The sequence below is a fragment of the Onychomys torridus genome, chromosome 8, assembly GCF_903995425.1.
Source record: "Onychomys torridus chromosome 8, mOncTor1.1, whole genome shotgun sequence".
Taxonomy (NCBI): domain Eukaryota; kingdom Metazoa; phylum Chordata; class Mammalia; order Rodentia; family Cricetidae; genus Onychomys; species Onychomys torridus.
Genome location: NC_050450.1, coordinates 17,392,191 through 17,418,135, shown reverse-complemented (window position 1 = coordinate 17,418,135; position 25,945 = coordinate 17,392,191). Strand labels below are relative to the sequence as shown.

The following is a 25,945-nucleotide window of genomic DNA, read 5'->3' as shown; positions in this document are numbered from 1 at the left end:
GGCATCTGTGTGTGTGAGTGCCATGAGAATACAGGATGGAAAGTCCCTAGCACTGTTCTCCCTGGATATACTGTCCATCTCTTGAGGAGAAAGCATAGACGAACGATCCATTGCCCTCTTCCAGTAGAGGTGAAGCCTGCACCAGCCCATCATAGCCATGACAAGGAGACCCCACAGAGACAGGTACATGTCAGCTACGTTTGCCTTTGCCAGCAGTGGTAACCTGCTTCCTGACCTTGCTTCTGCCTTTTGGCCCTCAGGGTTTGTCATTTGGAGTAAATGAAGAGTGGAGAAGAACCAATGTGAGGATCATCAGATGTCACCAGTCATCTTGTTTCCTGTGAAATGTAAAATTCAACATCAAAAGCAAACTCATTGCCTTTATTTAGCCCTGGCTATGGGTGGGTTAAGACTTCTGTTGGTCTTTTCTGTGTCAAACACACAGATTGCAAGCCCGGAGCCACTTAGAGATCTTTGGCAACAGTTAACTCTGCAGCTCTCACACAATTGAGCCTGTATATGATAATGAGTATTCAGAGTTGGGAAATGCCTGGGGGGTGCTCACCAACCTAAGACAGAGCGCCTATGTGGCCTGGACAGGTGTCTCCATGACGGATAAGGTGACCTGCAACCTAAGTCAGAAGCTCATTTTTTAGTGAAGTGGGGACCTGTAGAGCCCTGGCCCCTGTTTTGGGTAACTATTATTGCCTTGCTTGCTGACCTTGACCTTGATATCTTCCCTATGGTAATTCCCTGCCTGGATCCACCCTCCTGAATGCTTAAGGGAAGCTACTTGCCTGTGTATCCTGCATATTGGGCGTTAACAGTTTAGAAGCAAGATTGTAAAACATCGGAATGGAACTTATGCCCTCCGGGGTTCTCCCATTGTGCTGTAAGCCTGTATTTAAGACTTCCTCCCTCCTTCAATAAACGGCATTCAGCATTCAAAAATGAATGAATGAATGAATGAAAGAAAGAAAGAGAGGAAAGAAACCTAAAAAAAAAAAAAAAAAAAAAAAAAGCAAACTCATGGCTGGAGAGATGACTCAGGGGTTAAAAGCACTGACTGCTCTTCCAGAGGTCCTGGTTCAATTTCCAGCACATGGGAGCTCACAACTGTCTGTAACTCCAGTTGCAGTGAATCTGACACCCTCACACCAGTGCACGTAAAAGAAATCATTTTAATCCCAGCACTTGGGAGGCAGAGGCAGGCAAATCTCTGTGAGTTGGAACCTAGCCTGGTCTACAGAGTAAGTTCCAGGACAGCCAGGACTGTTGCACAAAGAAACCTTGTCTCAAAAAAAAAAAACCTCAGACTCACATTTCTCATTCAAAATGAGACTGTTACTTGGACATTTGCATAAATTAATATTAACATCTTTCCTAATGCCTCCTTTTTTTTTTTTAATGTTGTTTTAATGTTTTTTTTCTTTTTGAGACAGGGTTCCTTTATGTAGTTTTGGTGCTAGTCCCGGATCTCATTCTGTAGACCAGGCTGGCCTTGAGCTCACAAATATCAGCCTGGCTCTGCTTCCCAAGTGCTGGGACTAAAGGCTTGCGCCGCCTTCGCCCGGCCACACTAAGAATTTGATGTAGTGTAGAACACATACCACTGAGTTAGATCCCCAGACTTTTTTTCTTTTTTCTTTTCTTTTTTTTTTTTTTTTAACTTTTATGCTTGAGACATGGTGTCCTAAGGTGCCCAGGCTATCCTTCAACTCACTCTGTGGCCTAAACAGGCCTTGAACTTGTCATCTTCCTCGGCCTCCCAAGTAGATGAGATTACAGGCCTGCACCACCAGGCCTAGCAGAACATTTTTCTTTGAACGGTGCAGAAATGCTCACTGCCCTGTCTCGTTCCTTGCTGTGAGGCTTCTGGACATGGTTCCTACCCTGTGCCTGAAGCCTTAAGCTGCTCTGGGACCCTGTTTGCTTCTCCACGAAATAGTGACTGCCCACTTCTTCCCTAGCTCTCTCCCATACTGCCTCTGAGGGTGGATGTGGCCTGTGATCGGCTCCTTTGCTGCCTCTTAACTCAAGGGCTTACCTGCTGTATCCAAGATTTCTCCAGAGGATGCTGCTGGAGAAGGCCCTGTCTACGAGGCCAGGAGGTGCTTGACCCCAGGGCCACCCCAGCATAGTTACAGTGAGCACCGGTTCTCTGCAGTCCCTCCGATGGGCCCAGAACCTCTGCTGGGAAGCTTTGTAGCTCGCAAGAAAACTCTGCTGTTCTGATGTCCACCGTGGGCAGGAGTGCACCTGACTGCAGAATTAACAGCTGCTGCATGGCTGCTGCAGGGCCGTTCCCAAGGTTTGTCCTGCACCCCTGGAATTCCCTAAAATAGCTCTTTCCTCTTACTGCCAGGGTTCAGAACCATGATTGGCACCAAAACACAGACAGATGAACCACACTTGTAATCTCAAGATTTGAGAGTTAAAAGCCAGAGGATCTGGTTCAAGACTACCCTAGGGGGGCTGGAGAGATGGCTCAGTGGTTAAGAGCAATGATTGCTCTTCCAGAGGTCCTGAGTTCATTTCCTAGCAACCACATGGTGCCTCACAACCACTTGTAATGAGATCTGGTGCCCTCTTCTGGCCTGCAAGACACATGCAGGCAAAACACTGTATACATAATAAATAATAAATAAATCTTAAAAACAAAACAAACAAAAAAACCCCTAAAACACGCTAGGTCACATAAGGTCCTCCCCCCACAGACAAACAATAAAAACTGAATTTGTCTTCTTCCTGTCCTAAAACCATTTTATATTTTAAGACTCAATTTGCTGGGCTTTAGTGGCGCATGCCTTTAATCCCAGCACTGGGAGGCAGAGCCAGGCGGATCTCTGAGTTCTAGGCCAGCCTGGACTACCGAGTGAGTTCCAGGAAAGGCGCAAAGCTACACAGAGAAACCCTGTCTCGAAAAACCAAAAAATTAATTAATTAATTAATTAAAATAAATAAATAATTGTTTGTGTTTGGGATTTAGCTCAGTGGTACAGCGCTTGCCTAACAAGCGCAAGGCCCTGGGTTCGATCCTCAGCTCAAAAAAAAAAAAAAAAAGACTTAATTTAGAGACCAGCTTTTCCTAGGATCCCAGGATGGATCCCCCAACAACCCCTCCCTCCGTACCTACTCCTACATCTAGCAACTTCATTTCTGGCTTGGTCTTAGAGATTTGTTCAGGGACATGTTTGCTCACAATAGTCTCCCAGCTCATCTTTGCTTTCCAGATACTCAATGTGTTCCAGTTATCAAGTGGGGAGACATAGGGTCAAAGGCAGACAGGGGAGGGGGGTGGGGGGCACAAACACTGAGGCTTTATTCAGCACCTGACAGGCTGCTTCCATAGCCAAGCTTCAGTAAACCGGCTTTATTCTGAGAGCCTCACACTGCCCCCTGGTGGCAGAGCTGCCTTTGCCTGCCTGTATGTCTTCAGAGACGAAGAACCAGTCAGGCCCGGTGTTCAACTCTTGAAGTTCGGAATTTTTGCTAGAAGTGAGAGGTTGCCCTGTTTTGCGGACCATTCTAGCTGTCTGCCTTGTAAATACGTATCTATTGTCTCTCTTGTGGTCTGATATGCAGATTTGCAAACGGCCCTTGCTATTCAAATTGTCCAGGAGCCAAGCAGCAAGAGGCAGATCCTGTGTTTATAGGACTTTATTTGTTTGTTTGTTTGTTTGTTTTTATTTTTAAACAAGGTCTCCATATGTAGCTTTGGTTGTCCTGGAACTGGCTATATAGACCAGGCTGGCCTTGAACTTATAAAGACCCTCTTGCCTCTGCCTCCTAAGTGCTGGGGTTAAATGAGTGTGCCATGAGTAGCAAGCAGGGGTTTTATTTTGCTGTTGTTTTTTTTTTTAATTTGTGTGGGCGTTTTGCTTGCATGTATGCATGTGCACCACGAGACCAGAAGATGATATCGGAGGATCCCTCAGAACAGGTGTTAGAACTGTGAGGTGTCTTGTGGATCCTTGGCATGGGACCGGACCCCACCCCTCTGCTAGAGCAGCAAGTGCTCTTAACCACTGAGCCATCTCTCCAGCCCATTTTTATTTCCTTGATCCTTATTCGGTAAGGTATTTATTTCTCATGCTCAGGATTAAATTCAGGACCCATGCATGCTAAACACACACACTACCATCAAGCCATACCCCCCCACCCCCCACCCCGCCAGCCTTATTTAATGTTTTTGGATAAGATCTGCCTATATAGCACAGGGGTTACAGATGTGCACTACCATGCATGGCTCAACTATTTTTTAGTTTAAAAAAAAAAAAAGCTGCCTTTAATTATGTTCCGTTCCCCAAAATAGTGCAACTATGCTTTTTTTTTGTTGTTTCCACCAGCCATGTCCGGGCCACACATGGTTCTATCTTACCAGGTGAGAGAGCACAGTGCCATGGTGCCATCTCTTTATAGTCTTGTCTGCCCCATGTCCTGTGTTCCTCTCTCCCAGCCCCAGGCCTCCATGGTGGCTGGGAAGGAGGCTGCTGGCAAGGCTCCTCCTGAGACACACGGTTCGCGATGTTCCTGAAAGACTGCTGCTTCTCCTTCCCCTGCTTCCTGCCCTCCTCTTCCTTCCCTCACCTTCCTCTTCTTCCTATTTTTCTCTTCCCCCCCCCCCCCCCCCCTTTCTTTCTTTTTTTTTTTTTTTTTGTTTTGAGACAGTACTGTGTAATCCAGGCTGGCCTTGAATTGACACTATTTCTGCCTCAATCCACAGTGCTGAAGGACAGCTGGGGGCTACCTCCCTGGAGTAAGTTCATCTTTCCAGGTTAAGGCTGTTTGGGATGTTATTAACTTTCTCTGCCTCCTTTTCTGGGATTTCTGGGAAGAGCCATTGGCTGTCTGAGGACCCCACCTTCCATCTCTGTCTCTCTCGTGGCTCTCCAACTTGCATTTCCAAATCCCCTTCTTCTCCGTGTCTGGAAATCCCCACTGACAGTGACAGGCCAGAACTCATGACCTATGATTTCATGCCAAGGGGGAAGTAACCGTGAGGGAGAAGGCAGGGATGCCCCTACAGCTTCTTTCCTAGAGTCCGCTCAGAGTAAGGGCCCTGAACAGTGCCTGGAAGATCTTTTGGGAGCTATGAGATGGAATCAAGTGAAAGATGGCGGCTGAGCTGGCAGTTAGCCCCCTAGCCTAGATCACAATTTTAATCCCGTCACTTGCCAGTTGGTGACTAGAGCGAGGCTCTTAACCTTCCTAGGTTTGTTTCCCCACTGAATAAGAGTAGGTGTAGCAATGGCCTCCGGTGCCTCAGCACAGGGCCTGGCACACAGGCGCTCCCAGCTGTTTCTTAAATCGGGGACACCCTGCTGGGGTCTGGAACACAAAAACTGAAGTCAAACAACCTCCACTGAAAGCAAGAAGGGGTGTGAGGAGGACATTTGGAGAAGGGCCAGGAGAAACAGGGAGGGATGGCAGGAGGGCTTTCTGGAGGAAACGGGCTCTGAGTAGTAAGTAAGGAGAAGAGGGGATTGGTGCTGGGGGATAAGAGACAGCAAGGGGGGCACACCAAGAAGGGTCTAGCATGTGATCAAGCACCAAAGAATTGTAGGATAGTCAGTGGTGATTAGAAAAAACAAGACTGTAAGGGCTAGAGCAATGGCTCAGTGCTTAAGAACACTGACTGCTCTTGCAGAGGATCTGGGTTCAATTCCCAGCACCTACGTGACATCTCACAACCATCTGTAACTCTAGTTCCGGGAGATCTGGCACCCTCTCTGGCTTCCTCCAGCACTAAGAAAAAGAGCAGGGAGAGGGAGGAAACATTGGAGGCGGCCAGTACAGAGGCCCGGTCAGCTAACTAGTGTCTCAGCTTGGAGGAGAAACAGCAGTCAGTGTGACTTTGGCAAGGGCCAGAAGCTGGAGAGGAGGGGTGAAGCGGTGGAGACACGGATGGAGGGAGCCCTAGGAACTGCTCTCTGAAACAAAAACAGACCTGGCTCTTCCATGGGCAAGTTTAGAGTGGTAGACCCGGTTCCGCTAAATGGGGGGAGGGGCACGGGAGGTTTCGGTTGTGAAAAGTGGGGCAGGAGGGGCAGGATGGGAAGGTGTCTCCATTGCCTCCGTGGAAAAGCCGAGGCACTAGCTCACAAACCACTTGGAGAGCCCTGGTCTTGGAATGTGTGCTTGGGCCTCAAGGGAAGGAAAAAGGAAAAGAGGCAGCCAGAGTTGATGGGGGGCGGAGGGGAGGCAGGTAGCTGGGGTGCCTAGGCTGCTACAGGGTATCAGTAGGGCAGAGGCAGCCTCAGCCACTCCATTTCTAGGGAAACCAGTCCTCCATCAGCAGTCCAGAAAGCAGGCCCTGCAGGTATGGGCCTTGCATGGGTGCTAGAAGGACAAACAGACCTTTCTGAGACTTTCAGAAACCTGGGTTACCTTTCACAGGTGTTAATGCTGACATGTCGTCACACAAAAAAAGTTATGCTAAGCACTCAGGAGGCAGAAGCAGACAGGCCTGGTCTACGTGGCAAATTCCAGGTTAGCCAGAGCTACAGTGAGACCGTTCCAAAAATAAAAGAGAGAGAGAGGCTGGAGAGATGGCTCAGTGGTTAAGAGCACTGGCTGCTCTTCCAGAGATCCTGAGTTCAATTCCCGGCAACCACATGGTGACTCACAACCATCTAATGCCTCTTCTGTCATGCAGGCATTCAGGCAAATAGAGCACTCATATACATAAATAAATAAATGTATTAAAATAATAAAATAGCCTGGTGGTGGCGCACACCTTTAATCCCAGCACTCGGAAGGCAGAGGCAGGTGGATCTCTGTGAGGTGGTTTACAGAGCAAGTTCCAGGACAGCCAGGCCATGCAGAGAAACCCTGTCTCGAAAAACAAAAACAACAAATAAACAAAACATTAGAAAAAAAACCAAACAGTCATGCCTACATCTTAATGGGCAGACACCTCTCAACTGATGTCAGGGTCCCTAGTGCAAGAGGAGAGGACAGGTGAGGGATTTTTTTTTCCACCCCCTGGAATCAAAGGGAAAACAGTGGGCCTGGATCTGCAGGAGCCCGCGGATGGAATGGAAGGAGGCGAACACCTAGGGTTGTTGCACTTTAAACCCGGTGGGTGGGGCGTGGCATTCCTGGGGGCTGGGGGGAGAGAGCGAAGCCCCACACTAGGGATTTTCTCTGTTATGGGATTCTGTAGTGCCACTGCTTTAACCTAGCTCTCCGGGTAAAGTGAGAACCCGAGCCCTGTACAGAAGTGCCTAGGACTCTTGGGCAGGGAACGCAGGGAAAATGCACCCGGGTACTCGAACACCAGCATGCGCCGCGCAGTCGCAGAGAAGGCGGGCTGGCATAGGCTCCACCTTGTATGCTAATACGGCGAGCTACGGCCCCGCCCCGAGGACGGTGGGCACAGCACGGTAGGGTCTGAGAAGACGTTGGCTCGGAGTAGGGAGCCTGCGAAGACCCAGGGAAGGCCGAGCGTTGGGCCCCGGGCCCAGCGAGCTGGTGGCAGGGCCCAGACGCTGTCCGAGGGCTCGCCGGCGAGCCTGGAACCTCGCTCCCCCACCGGCGCAAAGTGGTACAACCCACAGGGGCGGGGCCCAGATCATGTGACGCGAGCGCGGCCGCCATCTTGCTCTGCGGTGCTGGTATTTAGAGCGCAGCGGCTGACTGGCGGCGTCGCCTTCGCACCAGCCGCCTGGAGAACCCTCGCTCGCCCGCTCGCCCGCTCGCCCTCCCGCCGTCCTACCCCCGCCGCCGGCTGAGCTTGCCCTCTCCCCGCTTGCAGACATGGCTGACATCAAGAACAGCCCCGAATATGCCGCGTTTTTCGCCGTCGTAGGCGCTTCGGCCGCCATGGTCTTTAGCGGTGAGCATCGCAGCAGGAGGGGCAGGGGCTGCCCGAGCGGTGCGGGACTCCAGCCCGCGGCTCGCCGGGGCCCGGCGTGACGTCACGGTGACGTCACCCGGCTCTGTGGGCCGCGGGCCTTGCGGGTGGGGGTCAGCCCCGTGGCGGCGGGGCCAGTGGAGTGTGTGGAGCACGGGGCTTGCGGGCTCGGTCGGGGCGCGGGTTCTGTCAGCCTGCCAGCCGAGCCTCGTCGGTGCGGGGGTGGGGCGGCGGTGTGGCTGCCATTTTAGCCCCGGGAAGGAGGCATGAGGGTGGGGTGGGGGCGCGGGGGGCGGCGCGCGATCGCGGCCCGGCCCCTGCGCCTGCTGCGCATCCCGCACTCTGCGGGCAGGTGTGACATCACATCTTGAAAGGCGCCAGTTCGTGGGCTGCGGCGGGCCGTGTCCGGGAGGCCTTGGCCTCTTGACCAGAAGGCGCCTGTGCCCCCGCTAAGGTCCCCCAAACCCTGCCTTTATGGCGGCCCTGCAGCTGGGGGTCAGGTGGGTCTGCACCCTGGGTGAGGCAGGTGTTTCCGGTTGAGACTTGTCTTGGTTTCCCAATAGATCTGTCATCGGTGTGGGTTGGTTGGGAAAACTGGGCTGAGGGGTTGGTCCTGGGAACCTGCAAGGACTCAGGTTAGAGCCTGTGGAAGTGGGGTTCGTCTAGGAAGGAGCACTTGAGTGGATGCTTGCCGGGAGTCTGTGTTTTGAGGTGGGTGAAACGGTGGCATTAGAGTTGAGCATTTATGTGATTAGGACTTTGATCTTCAGTCCTGACCCTAATGAATGGATGAGTGAATGAATGACCTTCCTCTTCTAGGGGGGTGAGGGGCTGGAATTGGTAGATGCTGCCTTGCTCGGAGAAGGAAGAGCCTGGCAAGGTTCTTGATGGCACCTTGCTTTGAAGTTGGGCCTTGACAGTTCTACGGTGTCAAATTTAGTGAAAACTGGCCTTCCTGGGAGAAAAAGCCTTTGGGCCAGACCCAAGAATGTGGGATTGAGGGAGGTAAGTCACAGCCCCCAGGGACTGGTCTGGCCTGGTCTGGGCCTCCTCTGGAAGGTCTGGTCTTTGGCTTAAATGACCTCGCCCAGCCCCACCCTATCTGGCAGATGGAGAGGCTGGCCCTCAGTGCAGGTACGTGGAGAGTTTGAACTCCAAACAGTGTCTGTTGACTGTAAACACCTGTAGGGTGCAGATTGGGGTGGGAGATTGTGTGTCTTGCTGACCTCCCCTGCCTGGGCCTGTCAGGTGCTGCCGAGAGGGCCTTGCTCTTCCCACATCACTGGCTTAAGGGATCATTTGTGGTGGGAGATGTGGTCTGGACTTCTCCTTTCCTCCTCCAGTCCATGCCTGTTTTCCCCACACTTGAAGGCTCCTTAGAGAAGGTTGCCAAGCATTTCCTTCTGCCCTTTGCCCCAGAATATGTCCATAGGTCTCCCCAATTTGGCCCCAGAATATGTCCATAGGTTTCCCCCAATGTGGCTGTCACTCATTCATGCATTAATCCAGCAAATCTTTCTTGAGTTCTTACTGTGTCCAGGATACTGGAAACCGTGTCCCTGACCTGTGGCGCTCATGTCCAGCTGTCAGGATGGCTCCTGCAACTCCAAATTGTCCAGAGTTCTTTTCTGCACCCAGCCTCTTGAACCTGTTCTATCGTTTGCATGTGCCAAATCTGGCCAACAGGTGTCTCTGCACTATTGAAAACTAGGTACTGCTGGTCTAGGCTTTCCTTCCTCACCCTAGCTTCTGGGCACTGAAACCTACATGCTCTAGTCCCATTCCTTCACACAGGCCTCTCACAGTCCTGTGGAAGTTAGCTTCTTCCTTGGCCAGTTGAATCACCTTCAGTTTTTCCTTCCAAGCTTGCTGTTCTGTAGCGTGTCTTTGTCCTGCCACTACCTAAAGAAACCTCTCTGGTCTCGGGTGTCGCTGCCGGGGGACTCACTCGAAGCTCAGTCTCAGTGACTGGCCCCATGGCCTCTCGGACTTAACTAACCAAGTTTAAAGACCGTTGTTCTTTAAATGAAGTCTACACACATTTTCGAGGCCTCCATTCCCTGCTCACATTTTAGCTTCCCTTTTTTCTTATGACAAATATCCTGTTGGTTCTTTCTTCATCATGTTCTCCATGAAACTGCCAGTTGCTTCTTTTCTGTGACTCCCCTCCCCCATCCCTGTATTTGCTTGGTTTCCTGGAAATGCCTCCAGACCCTATTCTCTCTCTGCCCATTGCATTGGTCTTGTCAGAAGCTCTCCCTGCTACTGTTGGAGCCCAGGCTAATGTTTATCTCCATTGCCTTGGCCTCTGATGGCGTCCCTGTTCTCATCATCTCTTCTTGCCACCCCTTCTTCAGCCCCGTGATGTACCTACGCACTCGGGGAAGGACCAACTCAGCTCCTTGCCTTTTTCCGAGTCCCATCTTTTGGGGTGCAGAATTCATTGTGTACTCCATGGCAACCTGTATTCTCAGTGTTTAGTACCGTGTTCTCAGGAGTGGGAACCCTTGGGGCACTACCTTTTGCACTGTGATGAAGCTGAGTGTGAACTTGGCCTGCACTAGGAGCCTAAGAAATGCATTGTGACCAGAACAGTTGCAGGAAGTATCTTGAAATGGACCCAGGACTGGAAACCTAAGGTGATGCAAGTCTTTGTCGGGCAGTGTCTGGGCATCTAAAGGTGCTGTAGTCCTAGTCCCTGCCTCTTCCAGGTGATCTCATCTAGCACTGTCTTGCTTGGTGCCTGAATGTGCTGTCAAGAATCTTGCCCTTTGCCTGGTTTTCCTTTGCTCCACCACTTACCTTATCTCCTCTCTCTGATCCTCTCTCATACCCTTCTCCCCTTGGTGGAGCTTTCCTGCTCCGTTTTCTCCCTTCCTGGATATGGTAATGTGTCGACTCATGTCTTCTTGCTGCTCCCTGAGCTCTGAGAGCCCTGAGCCCTTCTGACCCTTGCCCTCCTCAGCACTGGGCACACAGTAGGAATATTTGTGGTCCATCAAGATCAGCGGATTATGTAGAGTGACTGGGGCTGTTTATGTCCTTTTTCCCTCTGGCCTGTGTTTTCAGTGCACTGGGTTACTGGGTTATAGACTGCTCCAGAATGGCCATGGCATGGGTGCCCTGGACAGACACACTTTGGAGACTGCCTGTGTCACCTGTATAAGTAGTTCAATAGTGTTGGTTTTTGTTTTTTTTTTTTTTTAAAGATTTATTATGTATATAGAAGAGGGCGCCAGATCTCTTTACAGATGGTTGTGAGCCACCATATGGGTACTGGGAATTGAACTCAGGACCTCTAGGAAGAACAGTCAGTGCTCTTAACCTCTGTCTGAGCCATCTCTCCAGCCCCAGTTGAATAGTTCTTACAGGGTCTGGAGAACAAGCGGCAGAGATGAGAAAAGGCCTGGAGACAGGAGAGGGGAAAAGGCCTGAAGGGAAGGCAGCATCTCCTGGGGAGGTTGGAGTGGGGGAACACCTTCCGAGGAGACAGGTCACCCTGTTGTCCTATAGGGGCTTGAAGGCCCCACTGAAGGCAGGGACTGACCGACCCTAGATTGGCCTCCAAGGCAGCTGAGAGGTAGTCCTCCTGTGCTTGAGGTGCCTGCAACTTAGGGAGGGTGTGAAGCAGATGCTCAAGTCTCAAGCAAGGCTTTCGTTGGCCCATCTTTTCCTTGTGACTATGTTGCCAGAGGTCACAAGCTAGAGAAGGGGAATGCTAGGGAACAAAGGCTGGTTTCACAGCAAACCAGGAGCCCTGATGACCACAGAACTATTGCAGGCAGAAGTGGGTTGGGGGGCGGGGGCGGGGCCTGCTGGGGGGGGTAGAAGTGGCTGTAGTGGAGTAGGAGCTCCTGCCTGGATGCCGGACTTCAGTCCCCTAGTGGGTGGTACCTTGGGGAGCCTTCCCACTGCTTCCCTCTGCTCGGGGCTCACTTCACCTCTCCCTCCACAGCCATGGGAGCCGCCTATGGTACAGCCAAGAGTGGCACCGGCATCGCTGCTATGTCGGTCATGAGGCCAGAGCTGATCATGAAGTCCATCATCCCAGTGGTCATGGCTGGGATCATCGCCATCTATGGCCTGGTGGTGGCAGTCCTTATCGCCAACTCCCTGACAGATGGCATCACCCTCTACAGGTGAGTGCAGGGTCTGTACTGTCAGGCGAAGGGCATCAATTTCCTGAGGACAGGCAGATTGCTGACAGCCTGTATCTCTTCTCTTCCCAGGAGTTTTCTTCAGCTGGGTGCTGGCCTGAGTGTGGGGCTGAGTGGCCTGGCTGCTGGCTTTGCCATTGGCATCGTGGGGGATGCTGGTGTTCGGGGCACTGCCCAGCAGCCACGACTGTTCGTGGGCATGATCCTGATCCTCATCTTCGCGGAGGTGCTCGGCCTCTACGGTCTCATCGTGGCCCTGATCCTCTCCACAAAGTAGCCCTTTCCCACCACCAGTCACAGGATAGGATGTAAAGACCACCCCTCCTCATTCCAGAACGAACAGCCTGACACACACGCACGGGCAGCTGCCCCTCAGTAGTTGGTCTTGTAAATGCGCAGTGTCCTAGTGCCCATTGTCTGTTGCCCCCGCCTGGCCCCTGCCGCCCCGTGCTGTGGACATCTGGGCCCACTCATCTCCCATCCAGGCCCCTGACCAGTGAGGATGTCAGCCTCTGGCTACCCCACCCATCGCCCTAGAGTGCTCTGTGTATAAGGATAAATTAGAGTTGTCATTTTCTCTTCACTGGATGTTTATTTATAAAAGATTTGACCTATTCATGCGTCTGTGGAGCAGCCCTGTCTCCCAACTATATAGTAATCATTAGTAAGGTGTTGCCTTGTGGGGTTCCTGTTGCCGAGACTCCTTGGATGGAGCCACCCTCCCCCCAGCCCTGGACAGCCAGGATGGAGGGTAGAGTGCTTGCTCGGCAGGGTTGGCTCCCAGCTGTGTCCAATAAAACTTCTTGGATGTGACTGCCTTGTGTTCTGGCGCGTCTGTGGGCTGAGTGGGCGGGTTGCAATGTCATGTGGTCTGCGGTCACGTGGGTGTGGAGCCCACGTGATAGTCTTTCTGTTGGGAGTCACGTGGTGCGGCCTTTCCCTGCTTCCGATTACCAGTGCACCGGGCACTGCGGGCTTTCGCCCAAAGCCTGCTGGGTTCGGCACGACTCAGAATGCGCAGCGGCCAGTTTTCAGCGGTGGCCCCGGTGCGCCAGTTTACCAACTGCCGCATCCTGCGCGGCGGCACGCTGCTCAGGTCTGGGCTGCGGGGTTTGGCCTGGTGTAGGACTGGTGAAACCGCAGTGGGGCTCAGGGATGGGGTGGAGTGTGGGGCCTAGAGCGGCAGGGCTGGGTCGGGTGTGGGAACCCAGGGATGTGGAGGGCAGGACTAACCTGGGAGTGTGGCTGGGGACCAAGTGGAAGAGCGAGAGAGGACATGGGGTGGTTCCAGGGCCCGGCGGTGACCCCAGTGCCGACTGCTCTGCCCTCAGGGAGGATCTGTGGGTGCGCGGGGGCCGCATCCTGGACCCAGAGAAGCTGTTTTTTGAGGAGAGGCGCATGGCTGATGAGCAGCGGGACTGCGGAGGCCACATCCTGGCTCCCGGCTTTATCGATGTGCAGATGAACGGTGCGGCCTGGCTCGGGCCAGGGAACCTAGGGGAGGAGCTCTGAGCATTGTGCTATCCCTTGTTTTCTGTGGCCACAGGTGGATTTGGTGTTGACTTCTCCAGGGCCTCGGAGGACGTGGGTTCTGGGATCGCCCTAGTGGCCCAGAGGATCCTGTCCCACGGTGTCACCTCCTTCTGTCCCACCCTGGTCACTTCCCCACCAGAGATTTATCACAAGGTGAGATGAGGCTGCTCTGCCCCTGAGCGAAGGGACCCCTTCCCCAGGGCAGTAGCATTTCCTTCTGAATCAGGCCTGGGCTCTGGCCTCCCTCCTCTTGGTTGTGAGGGGAGGGGACACCCCCCCCCCTTCCTCTCTTCCCCCATCCTCATCTGCCACACCCTCCCAATGCCCTGGAGGCAGCCTCCTGAATTAAGGCTGCCTGGAATTCTGCCACAGCCATTGTCTAGTCAGGCTCTTCCTCCCTCACCTGCCTGTATTATGTGACTCACATGAAGAAGAAGCTGCTCTTCCTGTGTGTACTGCCTACGTCCTGCACCCCTCACCCTCCGGCCTTCTGTCTTTGACCCAATGTTCATGTGAAGGCTTTCCCACATTTCCCGGCCTTAACTTAGCTTGTTTAGCGTGTTGTCTTCAGCGCCGTTCAAGAGCAGTTGGTGTGCGTTCTGCCCATTTACCCCTTAGTCCTGAACTCTTGTTAAAAACGTGGTGTTCTCTTCTGCGATGTAGTGGATGAGTTTAGTAAATTAATGCTGTAACCGCACGTGAATGGGTTCTTTCTGTTCTTGCTCAGTTGTCTCAGCCAGCTTGTCTTTCAGTTCAGGATCCATTATGGGATCAGGAGGTGTGTGACTGCCTGTGGTTCCCCTTCTGGGTGTGTAGACACAGAATCAGAGTAGGAAGCCATGAGCACTGACTGTGGGCTGTGTCCTAGCCTCCATAGGCTTCACTCTGGCCTCTTGACTCGGAAGACTTGGGACAACCTTACTCACTTCTGAGCCTCAATTTCCTTAAACCTAGAGTGAGAACAGTTAGTGGGTGCTTGACACATACTAAGCTAAACATTCCTTGATTTTTTTTTTTTTTCTTTTTTCTTTTTTGTTTTTCCAGACAGGGTTTCTCTGGGTAGCTTTGCGCCTTTCCTGGAACTCACTTTGGAGACCAGGCTGGCCTCACAGAGATCCACCTGGCTCTGCCTCCCTCCCGAGTGCTGGGATTAAAGGTGTGTGCCACCGCCGCCCCGCGCATTCCTTGAATGTTAACTAGAGAGGTCTTTCTGGAAGTTTTCCATAGCTCTCCCACCCCGCTGTCAAAAGTGCAACCTGTTGTCCTACTGCAGATAGGCACTTGGTTCTGTCTGCTGATCTCACAGACTCTGGGTCTTGCCAGAGTAACCTTTCAAGGTGATAGGTACCAGGATGGACCCTCTTCACTACCACATTCCCTTCCTACCGGTTAAGCTGCTTCTCTCTCCCCCAGGCACATCCCAGCAGCCTCAGGTATCCCCTCTCCTCCCCAGCTCTTCCAGGAAGGACTCCTGTTCTGTTAGCCCTGCCCCCATGCTCCTTCACACCACCGAGCTTCCCTCTTAAAGCAAGTTTGATTGGCACGTGGTGTAAGGCAGTGGCTCTCCCTCAGCAGGAGTAGTGGCTAACATTCCTAAAGTTTTCTTTCTGGCACCCCACTGTAGTCCAAGTAGCTAATAGACCTCGGAAAACACTTTTAGAATGAAGGCCTTGGGGGGCAGTGGGAAGTGATGGCTGAGAGTGGGCAGCCTTGAGTATAAAAACATAATGCCCCATTGTATTAGAAACCAGGAGACTTTCCCTCAATCACCTAACTTCCTCCAGGGCCCCTTCTCACTGAGGGGCTTGTCCACTTGTCCAGGTACTACTCAGGTATCGCCATCAAGATCTGGTTCATTGAAAGTACCCCCTCTTTTCCTGAGGTTACTCTTCTAGCTATGCTTCAAGAAGGCAGATCTGGGGCTGGAGAGATGGCTCAACAGTTAAGAGCACTGGCTGTCTTCCAGAGGTCCTGAGTTCAATTCCCAGCTCACAACCATCTGTAATGAGATCTGGTGCTCTCTTCTGGCCTGCAGGCAGAACACTATACATAATAAATAAATAAATCTTAAAAAGAGAGAGAGAGAGAGAGAGAGAGAGAGAGAGAGAGAGAGAGAATGAGAATGAGAGAGCCAGGTGGTAGTGGCACACGCCTTTAATCCCAGCACTCGGGAGGCAGAGCCAGGTGGATCTCTGTGAGTTTGGGGCCAGCCTGGTCTACAGAGCAAGATCCAGAAAAGGTGCAAAGTTACACAGAGAAACCCTGTCTCGAAAAACAACAAACAAACAAACAAAAACAAAAAGCAACAACAAAACCAAACAAAACAAAGAAGGCAGATCTGAGGGCATTGTTTTCTGCTTCAGTATGTTAGGCTGATGAAGGTCAGGGGCAAGGATGTCTGCCACCCTGCCCACCCCTGCCTTCCTCTCATTCCCTCCCCTCTAGCCTCTGCCTCTTGTTTACCCTGTCCTCTCTGATGTGCTCTCTTTGTCTTTCAAAATGCTTTTCTAGAAGATAGTGGATGTCTATGATGTGTGTCTGCATTCCCGCACTCCATGGCATGCAAGCAGAAGTCAGGACGACTTAGGGCAGTCGATGCTCTCCTCCCATCGTGTGGATCCTGGCAGCTGAACTCCGGTCTTCAGGTGGCTCAGCAGCAAGTGCCGTTGTGACCCTCTGAGCTGGTCCACCTTCCCTTTTGTTTTTTGTCAAGGACTTTAAATGTATTCCATAATGAATTCACTTTGTAGTTGATGCTCAGACCCCACATGCTATCATGCCTAGCTATTTCCTTATTTTTTAAGCAGGTAAGTCACCTGCAGGTGGTGGCAGCAGCTATTGCTGCTTCTTTGAAGATTTATCATTTTCAATTATGTGTAGATAGATATGTGTGTCTACATGTGAGTATGTGAGTGCAGGTGCCCTCAGAGACTAGAGGTATCAAATTCTCCTGGGGCTGGAGATACAGATTGTTGTGACCCACCCGATGTGGGCACTGGGACCTGAACCTAATCTTCTCCTGCAAAGTAGTATGCTTTCTTAAGCACTGAGCCGTGTCCTATCCCTACCTTTATTCTCTTTTGTTTGTTTTTGAGACAGTCTCTCTGGGTCGTCCTGGCTGTCCTGGAACTCACTATGTAGACCAAGCTTGCCTGGAACCCAGAGATCAGCTTGCTTCTGTCTCCTAGTGCTGGGATTAAAGGCTTGTACCACCACTCCTGGCTGTACCTTTATTCCCCTGATCCATGGTTTTGGTTAGAGGTTTATTTGCATTTGGGGCTGGCAAATATCGAAGTACACTTGCTCTTGCAGAGGATTTAGGTTTGGTTCCTAGCACCCACATCACGTGGTTCATAACTACTCTGTAATTCCAGTTCCAGGGGATTTGTCGCTCCTTTTGGCCTCTACAGGCACCAGGAGGACATGCATGTAGCTTGCAAGCATATATATGCAGGCACTCAAAAAATAAACATTATGTCTGTGGTACTGAGGATTGAACCAGGACCTTGGACATGCTAAGCAGGTGCTCTGTCAGTGCCCTGTTATTGTTTTAAGATTTATTTATTTATTACACATACAGTGTTCTGCCTGCGTGTATGCCTGCAGGCCAGAAGAGGGCACCAGGTATCATTACAGATGGTTGTGAGCCACCATGTGGGTGCTGGGACTTGAACTCAGGACCTTTGGAAAAGCAGACAGTGCTCTTAACCGCTGAGCTATCTCTCCAGCCCAACCCTTTTTGTTTTGATGGATGGGTGGGGTCTTGCTATGTTGTATACAGGTCTCAAACTCTTGGACTCAATTGATCCCCCGAGTATGGGGACAATGGACAGCATTGCACACAGCTTCTCTAGAATGTTAGAAGCAGTGCTGTGTCTGCATCCTTGTTTGTTTGTTTTGAGACACGTCTCTCTGTGGTCCTGTCGGTCCTGGAACTCCATATAGACCAAGCTAAACTTGAACTCACAGAAATCTGCCTGGGACTGGAGTGCTGGACTGAAGGAGTGTGACACCGTGCCTGGCCTGTGTCTACTGCCTTTAGACTTTTCATATTGTGCTAAGGAGGAAGACACCTGTTCCCTGATCCTTTGTGAGGACTACTTTCTCTTTTTAGAAGCTTATAAGATGTCACCCTAGACCTGACATCTCATGGTGTCATGCTGTGGGGATGAGGTATCTATCACATTTTGCTGCCTGCTGGACATATGGGAAGTTTTGCTTGAGACTTTTTTTTAAAAGATTTATTTATTTATTATGTACACAGTGTTCTGCCTGAAGAGGGCACCAGATCTCATTTAGATGGTTGTGAGCCACCATGTAGGTGCTGAGAATTGAACTCAGGATTTCTGGAAGAGCAGCCAGTGCTCCTAAAAGCTGCGACATCTCTCCAGCTCCCTAGCTTGAGGCTTTCTAAGCTGCTTCTGTTGAATCGTTTCCTTGGTGACTGTTTTCCCGTTTCACTGTCCCTCTGTGGGAGACCGAGTCTACTGTTGGACTATCTAGGTCTGTTCTCATTTCTTCTCACCTTCTTCTTGGCACCACTTTTAGACATTTCCTCAGCCTCTATCTTGAGTTCATCCCATGGGATTCTTGCATACCTTTGAGTTTGGATGAGCGAGTGTTGCTCTCTGACATCCTGTTCTGGCTGTTCGTGGCTATAAGACCTCATTGCCTGAGCGTTATCAAGGTTGGCTTTTTCCTGTGTCCTGTCTGGGCATCTTCTCTCTGCGGGCTTGGTCATCTTGGTGTTCCTTCCTCTGCTCCTTGGGGAACTCAGTGTGAGTTGTTTAGTGGCTAGCACTACCAGGCCACAAGGAGCACCTACCCTTTGAGGGAGCTTTGTGAGGTACCCCTGGCTGTGCTGTCAAGGTTCTGTCTCTGGGACTTGTGAGATTCCCTGGGAAGAGTTGTTTTGTTCAGAGGGAGCTATTATGAGACCCTTTTAGGACATAAACCTCAGTATTTGTCTCCGCCTCACTTGCCTCTACTGAGGCCCCTTTCCGGTCCTGCTCCCAGCCTGTTTTTCATGGTGCCAGCTGCCGTGAATTCTGAATTTCCTGAGTCCTCTCCAACCAAGATGTGTCCAGAGTCCACCTGTTAGTTTCTCAGAGTCTGACTGACTGCTCTTCTCTCATTCTTTGCCTCAGATTTAAGTGTGGGTTTGGTTTTGGTTAATTTGAGACAGGGTGTCATGTACATGAACTTATACATAGCGGACGCTGTCCTGCCGTCCTGCCTCTACCTGCCAAGTGCTTGGAATTGTAGGTGTGCGCTAGAATACCCAGCTTAAGGATCTTAAATGTCCTTTGTCTTGGGAATGAGTAATTCCGAGGGAGGGTCTCACTGTTTTGTCTGGGGACCTCCATAGCTGAAGGCTCTGGAGGAAGGGTTATGGCTATACTTGGTCATCTCCAAGTCACTCTTTGCCGAGGCTGTGAATTCCCGATCAGAATGGGCTGGGCTGTGGTGCTGAGCCCTGTGCCCACCCGCCCTGAGTTCCCCAGCCTCCAGCCCTCTGCTCCTGCTCTGCCTTCCTCCTGCCACCCCATCCCGGCTTCCTTGTCCTGCAGCTTAGGGAGGCTGCAGTCATTTTTTCAGGGCTGACCACTGTATCCTGGCTGTTTGGCAGAAGGCACTTTGAAGACCAGAGCAGGTTGGAGTAGCCCTTGGTGCTTCTGTGGCCTGGGGATGCTTTCACCTCCTGGTCCTCAGGGTAGGTTTTCAAGTATTCCCTGTTGCCATTTCTTCCTGCTCCTGACAGCTGAGGGGGGGGGCCTCCATCCTTCTCCCAGCCCCAGTGGGGAAGGACAGTAAGGCTGGGCTGGACTGGGCTGGGCTACAGCAGCCAGGGGCTTAAACCCTGACCTGAAGGTCTGACCTTGGTTTAGCTGTGGCCTCTGGGTGCTGAGTTGTGGGGGCAGGGCTTTAACAGTTGGTTCCCCCTAGGTGCTTCCTCAGATCCCTGTGAAGAGTGGAGGTCCCCATGGGGCAGGGGTCCTCGGTGAGTGGTTAACATCCTTCAAAATGTCCAGTTGGGAAGGGAGGGCAGCTTGAGAGGGACTGGGGTGTGACTGCTAGGTGGGAATGCCTGCTAGAACCGCCCTTGTCCCTTCCCTCAGGGGTGCATTTGGAGGGCCCATTCATCAGCCGGGAGAAGCGGGGTGCACACCCTGAGGCCTTCCTCCGCTCCTTTGAAGCCGATGCTTTTCGTGATGTGCTGGCCACATATGGGTCCCTGGACAACGTCCGCATTGTGACACTTGCCCCTGAATTAGACCGGAGCCTTGAAGTGATCCAGGCATTGACAGCCCAAGGCATCTGCGTGTCTTTAGGTGAGAGGCCACTTGTCAGGGTTGCCTGCTCAAGGTTCTCAGCTGCTGCAGAAGCTGATCGTAGGTCCCCCATGCAGGGCATTCAGTGGCTGACCTGAGGGCTGCAGAAGTAGCAGTGCAGAATGGGGCCACTTTCATCACCCACCTCTTCAATGCCATGTTGCCTGTGAGTGTCACCCCAACTTGTGGATAGAAGGGGACTCAGTGGCCACTGCTGTCACTCAGTTATTCCCTCCTGCCCTACCTAGTTCCACCACCGTGACCCAGGCATAGTAGGGCTTCTCACCAGTGACCAGCTGCCCCCAGGCCACTGCATCTTCTATGGGATGATTGCTGATGGCATACACACTAACCCTGCAGCTCTGCGTATTGCTCACCGGGCTCACCCCCAGGGTGAGTAGTTTGGCAGGGAAGGGTAAGTAGGATAACAGCTGGCCGGGTCCTGAGCCACCTTCTCCCCCAGGGCTTGTGCTGGTCACTGATGCTGTCCCTGCCCTGGGCTTGGGCAATGGCCGCCATACACTGGGACAGCAGGAGGTGGAGGTAGATGGGCTAATAGCCTACATTGCAGGTGAGTGATTCCTGTACTCACATACGTAGAGTCTCTTGGCTCTTCCCTGGAGTGGGGCAGAACTTGGGTATACCCTGTTTGTCCACTGGGCTACCAGACCCACAGAAACTCCCTTCTCCAATCCTGGCCTTTCTGCTCTCAAGGGACCAAGACACTATGTGGCAGCATAGCCCCCATGGATGTCTGCATCCGGCACTTCCTGCAGGCCACAGGTCAGTAGGCTGGTGTTCCTAGGTGTCTGAGGGCAGAGGCTATATCTGGGGAAAACTAGAAGGGAGGTAGAGAAATCGGAGTTCTGTGCTGACATCCTCTAACTACCTGTAAACTAGAAGATGGGGATCTGTGACTTCTGGCAGGTGGAAATGACCATGGTCACTCCCAAATAGAGCTCTGGCTATGGAGGAATGGTGAACAGCCAGTCACTAGGACCAGGATGATGAACAGTGTGAAGCTGTGACCTCATGGAGGAGCAGGGTCACAGTGATCATAGAAGGACCAAGGCCTAGGCCCATGGGATAGTGGAAATCTGCGGGGCAGCATCCATGGGGCAGAGTGAAAGTGGTATTCTGGGGCCTGGAGCAGGTTCTGCCCCCAAATATCTGTCAACATGTTAAGGTTGAGTGTCATTCTAAACGTGAGGAATGTTAGAGCATATAGGCTGGAGATGGCCTGGGACAAAGGAGATAACTGTATCCTGGCAAGAAGTGACACAGTAAAGTGAATATGGTCACTGGGCCTCAGGCTAGGCCCTGCTCAGAGTACAGGGTCCCATTTGGCATCTGGATTGGTGACATGGTGACTCAGGTATGACTTTTTTGCTAGAAGTAGGCAGGAGGGTCTAGGACCACACAACAGTGAACACACTCTAACACCCCATGTCTAGTCTGTTGAGAAAATAGGTTACCTGTAGAGCTGGGATGATGAGTGGGCTGGGAAGAGAGTGGTGAGCAGTGTCTCCTAAGGCTAGGGGAGTGAGGGGCCTTCCTAAACTGCTGCAGAGTCCAAGGCCATACCTGGACTTGCTTGGAGTTGCTTGTAGGAAGGGCTGTGGCTGCTCACCACAGTGTGTTCCTGAGCAGGCTGTAGTGTGGAGTCGGCTCTGGAAGCTGCATCCCTCCACCCTGCCCAGCTGCTAGGGCTGGAGAAGACCAAGGGGAGCCTGGACTTTGGTGCTGATGCAGGTGAGGCCCCATATAGGGCTCAAGGGGGTGGGTCTTATCTGCCCCTGCTCCTCAGGGGCTGTTCCCCCATAGACACTTTGACCTTTATTTGTGGGTATCACCATTCACGTGTGAAGGTGAGGGGACAGTTTGCTAGAGTGGGTTCTCTCCCTCCATGTGAGTGCCAGGGTTCCAACACTGACAGTCTTGGAGGCAAGTGCCTTTACCCACTCAGCCATCTCCTGGCTGGCTCGTGTCTGTTTTCTTTTGAGACAGTGTCTTATTATGTAGCCCTGGCTGGCCTGTAACCCAATGGGTAGACCAGACTAGCTTCAAATTCATGGTAATCCTCCTGCCTCAGCCTCCTGAGTTCTCGGATTATTGGCATGTGCTATCACACATTGGCTTCTGGCATCTAAAATCAGGCAAGGTGAGGTTTCAGGGATCACTTGTGCCCAGCTGCGACAAGTTGGTGCTTCCAGCTCCTCTACGATTCCAAATCCTGTTCTTGGGCCTCAGTTTCCCCACTCCGTTGTAAGGGGTGACCACACTAGGGCATGGGTCATCCTGCCATGTCTCCCCTCACCTTCTGGTTCTGCCGCAGACTTTGTGGTGCTCGACGACTCTCTCCGTGTCCAGGCCACTTACATCTCGGGTGAACTGGTATGGCAGGCGGAGGAAGCTGGGCCGTGACTGAGGATCTTGGCTGGAGAGGACACGTGGCTCCAGCCGGACACTGACAGCCCAGGCAGTCCAGTGAGCTGGTTTCCAGTGAGCAAGCTGGGAGCCATGCCCCAGGTCTCACGTACAACCTCATCACTCCACTGGAGGCATAAATACAGACAGTAGGACTTGACTTGTCTGAGTTGTGCTTTGAGTTATACTTAATGTCCAGCAGGGCTGCCCTGGGACCTTCTGGGATGGGATTTAGCTTGGGACCAGGAAGGGTTGGATATACTATATGGGACCTCCTCTGTAGGCCGGATCGGTTTTGAGGCCTGTAGACCCCCAGGAAGATGTTAGGGTTGGAAGTGAGTGGAGTTTGGAGAGAAGCCACTGGGGGAGGCTGGAGACAGACCCTGAGCTCAACGGGCCAAATGGAAGCCATAGCTCCAGGCACTCTGCTGCAACATTAGGAGAGTGTCCACATGCTGGCCTTGGGCCTAGGGTTACTTAGCAGGAATGAATGGGTGCCTTCAGGGCCTCCGATTTGAGCCTAGGACTCCACCCACTGTTCCCTGACCTGCCAGACCTGCCTAGCACCTTCTTGGGTAATCAAAAGTTCCATTCCCTGTGGTATCTTCTTTCAAAGACCCCAACAACTGACAAATCCTCCCTCATTTCCATGTTTGGTGGCTGTGGCATACCCTGCCTGGTGCTGGTGGGCAGTTCTAGGCCTTGTGGCTCTGTTTGCTCTGTTAGTACCTCCTGGGCAGGGCATACAAGAGTTCCCCAGCCTTCCTCCCTCCTGGGGAATGTGGTTCATCAGGCTCCCCGGAAATCTCACTACACAGGCTCTCTTTGGGGGTTACTTTGACTTTAAGGATGGCTGTGATGTAAGAGTATGTGCCAGAGGTTGGAGGTCAGGTCTTGGAATGTCTCCACTTTGCATTTGGGTTTGATAGGTGACCCCCTGTCATGTGATACTTTATACCTTGGGATAGGAAGTTGCAAACATGTTTCGGGTCACTTATATTATAGATACCATTGAAGGAACCTGTTTTCAAGGCCAACGTTTGGAAAATATTTAAAGGAAGAGAGAAAAAGAAAACGAGGCAATCAAAATAAAATGCTCTTAGACCTTCTACTGTTTGAGAGCAAGAGCCTGGAGAGAATAGCTGGTGCGCAGGGGCACAGCCCACTTGTCGCTTGGATGCTGTCAACCCAAGAAAGCCATCATGAGGGATCCCAGCCTCTGTGGGGAGAAAGGCAAGCAAGGGAGCCTGGATCTGCCCCATCGCCACACCCCTCCACATGACAAAGGACAGGGCTAGCATGAGTCATATGGGGCCAGTCCATCAGGACTCACCAGCTGTCTGTGGAAATCTCCCTCTGCTGGTGGGAGACCTCACTCCCAAACTCTGTGAAGTATTGACTCATTCCACCCATCTACCAGAAACCCAATGGTAGGCCTACCTGTCTAGCATTTCATTTCTCAGATGAGGGAACCAGGAACTGAGTTCTGCTGCTGCACAGACCTGGGGACCAGGACTCAGCCTGGAGGCTAAAGGTGCAATTCAGTAGTAGAGAGCTTACCTGACACGCATATAAGGTCCTGGGTTCCATTTCTAGTACAGAACTGGCCCTGACCTGCCCAGATCCAACTTCACTGGATTTGTGCTGCTGCTCTGGGTGGACATCTGGGGGCCTCAGATGAGTGAGTTGTGTGGTTGGGGCTACCCAGAAATGATGGGGACTAGCCCTGGGAAGGTGTGGAAGTAGAGCTGTCTTAGCAGATCTCGTGTAGAACACAGTTGGGAGAGGAGTCCCTGGCACTGAAGCTGCTGGAGGGATTTGAATTATTATTAGGATTTTTTTGGGGGGAGGGTGTTGAGACAGGGTTTCTCAGTCCTGGAACTCACTCTGTAGACCAGGTTGGCCTTGAACTCACAGAGATCCTCCTGCCTCTGTTAGATTAAAGGTATACACCTCCACCACCTGGTTGAATTTTTTTTTTTTTTATTAAAAAACAAAGCAGGGCTAGAGAGATGGCTCAGTGTTTAAGAGCACTTACTGTTCTTCCAGAGGACCTGGGTTCCAGTCCCAGCACCCATGTCAGGTGGCTTGCAGCCACTTGTGACTAGCTGCAGGGGGATCTGACTTTTCTGGCCTGTGAGGGCATCCTGCACATCCATCCACACACACACACACATACACACACACATAATTATAAATAATAAAAACATTTTAAACTGGGTGGTGGTGGCACACCCCTTTAATCCCAGCACTTGGGAGGCAGAGGCAGGAGGATCTCTGAGTTTGAGGCCAACCTGGTCTACAGAGCAAGTTCCAGGACAGTTAGAGCTTGTTACACAGAGAGACTCTGTCTTGAGAAACCATAAATAAGTAAATAATAAAAGTAAAACAAGCCAGGCAGTGGTGGCGCATGTCTTTAATCCCAGCACTTGGGAGGTGGAGGCAGGCGGATCTCTGAGTTCGGGGCCAGCCTGGGCTACAGAGCGAGATCCAGGAAAGACGCAAAGCTACACAGTGAAACCCTGTCTCGAAAAACCAAAAAAAGTTTTAGATGGCTCAGAGGTTAAGAGCACTGCTTACTCTTCCAAAGGTCCTGAGTTCAATTCCCAGCAAACACATGGTGGCTTACAACCATCTATAATGAGATCTGGTGCCCTCTTCTGGCCTGCAGGGATACATGCAGACAGAACACTATACATAATAAATAAATAAATAAATCTTTAAAAAAAAAGATTAAACAAAACAAAAACAAATCCTAAAGTATGAAATTGCTCAGCTTGTAGTCATGTTTGTAATCCCCTGGAAGCTAGAGGCAGGAGGACCAGGAGTCCAAGGTTCTCCTTGGCTGTGTATCAAGTTGGAGGCCAGCCTAGGCTGCTTAATCTCAGCAAACTGGGAGGTTTATCTTGTAGCCAAGGCTAGCCTCCAATTCTGTGTGTCGTTGAGAGCCTGATCCTCCTCTCTCCACCTTCTGAGGGCTGGATTTACAGCTGTGCACCACACCTGGTGTCTTTGGTGCTGGAGGTTGAACTCAACAACCAACTATATCCTTAGACCCAAAATTTATTGCTTCAGCCACTTAAAAATTTTTATTAGGTGTACAGTGTTCTGTCTGCATATATGTTTGCAGGCCAGAAGAAGGCACCAGATCTCATTGCAGATGGTTGTGAGCCACCATGTGGTTGCTGGGAATTAAATTCAGGACCTCTGAAAGAGCTATCAGTGCTCTTAACCTCTGAGCCATCTCTCTAGCCCAATTTTTAACAAGTTTTTAATCCAGCACTTGGGAGGCAAAGGCAGGTGAGTCACTGAGTTTGAGGCCAACTGGGTCTACATAGTGAGTTCCAGGGCTGTGTAGAGAGACCTTGTCTAAATGTTTTGATTTTTATTTATGTGTGTTCATTTATGTGCATCAAGGTGTCCAAGAAGGCCAGAAGAGAATGTCAGACCTGCTGGAGCATAGGGTGGGTGCTGAGGACTGAACGAGGTCCTGTTGACCACCAAGCCATCTTTCTGGTCCCTTAACTAATAAAAGTTCACTTTACTTATGTATGCATGTGTATGTGTGTAGGTATCTGCACATGAGTGCATGTGCCAGTGGAGGCTAGAAGCCTGGGAACTCCTGGGCACTGTAGTTA

General features: G+C 51.6%; 2 protein-coding genes across 5 annotated transcripts; both read left to right on the top strand.

Annotated features, from left to right (window-relative positions):
* The first annotated feature begins 7,595 nt into the window (after positions 1-7,595).
* On the top strand, positions 7,596-12,828 carry Atp6v0c (ATPase H+ transporting V0 subunit c). Of its 2 annotated transcripts, none has more exons than XM_036197339.1 (3): positions 7,596-7,840; positions 11,814-11,997; positions 12,088-12,828. In XM_036197339.1, the coding sequence occupies exons 1-3, from the start codon at positions 7,762-7,764 to the stop codon at positions 12,290-12,292; spliced, it is 468 nt and encodes a 155-aa protein (XP_036053232.1). In that variant the 5' UTR covers positions 7,596-7,761; the 3' UTR covers positions 12,293-12,828. The 2 variants fall into 2 exon arrangements, with proteins under 2 accessions (XP_036053232.1, XP_036053233.1); XM_036197340.1 differs by lacking the exon at positions 7,596-7,840 and adding an exon at positions 8,184-8,358.
* Positions 12,829-12,965: 137 nt separating this feature from the next.
* On the top strand, positions 12,966-24,174 carry Amdhd2 (amidohydrolase domain containing 2). 3 transcript variants are annotated; one of them, XR_004945671.1, is made up of 12 exons: positions 12,969-13,111; positions 13,347-13,483; positions 13,562-13,701; positions 19,495-19,549; positions 19,668-19,880; positions 19,958-20,046; positions 20,129-20,273; positions 20,344-20,451; positions 20,595-20,663; positions 21,531-21,632; positions 22,216-22,367; positions 23,313-24,174. XR_004945671.1 is itself a non-coding variant. In XM_036196709.1 (11 exons), exons 1-11 carry the CDS (start codon positions 13,029-13,031, stop codon positions 22,302-22,304), a joined length of 1,230 nt encoding a protein of 409 aa, XP_036052602.1. In that variant the 5' UTR covers positions 12,966-13,028; the 3' UTR covers positions 22,305-22,467. The 3 variants fall into 3 exon arrangements, 2 of the variants coding, with proteins under 2 accessions (XP_036052602.1, XP_036052603.1); XM_036196709.1 differs by lacking the exon at positions 23,313-24,174 and having other exon boundaries at positions 12,966-13,111; positions 22,216-22,467; XM_036196710.1 differs by lacking the exons at positions 21,531-21,632; positions 23,313-24,174 and having other exon boundaries at positions 22,216-22,467.
* Positions 24,175-25,945: the final 1,771 nt, after the last annotated feature.

Bases quoted from the DNA above. Each gene is read 5' to 3' on its own strand.
- Atp6v0c (XM_036197339.1), top strand. From the start codon at position 7,762: ATGGCTGACATCAAGAACAGCCCCGAATATGCCGCGTTTTTCGCCGTC. The intron at 7,841-11,813 runs GTGAGCATCGCA...CTCCCTCCACAG, and splicing joins GGCCGCCATGGTCTTTAGCG to CCATGGGAGCCGCCTATGGT. The intron at 11,998-12,087 runs GTGAGTGCAGGG...TTCTCTTCCCAG, and splicing joins GATGGCATCACCCTCTACAG to GAGTTTTCTTCAGCTGGGTG.
- Amdhd2 (XM_036196709.1), top strand. From the start codon at position 13,029: ATGCGCAGCGGCCAGTTTTCAGCGGTGGCCCCGGTGCGCCAGTTTACC. The intron at 20,274-20,343 runs GTGAGTAGTTTG...CTTCTCCCCCAG, and splicing joins TCACCGGGCTCACCCCCAGG to GGCTTGTGCTGGTCACTGAT. The intron at 20,452-20,594 runs GTGAGTGATTCC...TCTGCTCTCAAG, and splicing joins GCTAATAGCCTACATTGCAG to GGACCAAGACACTATGTGGC.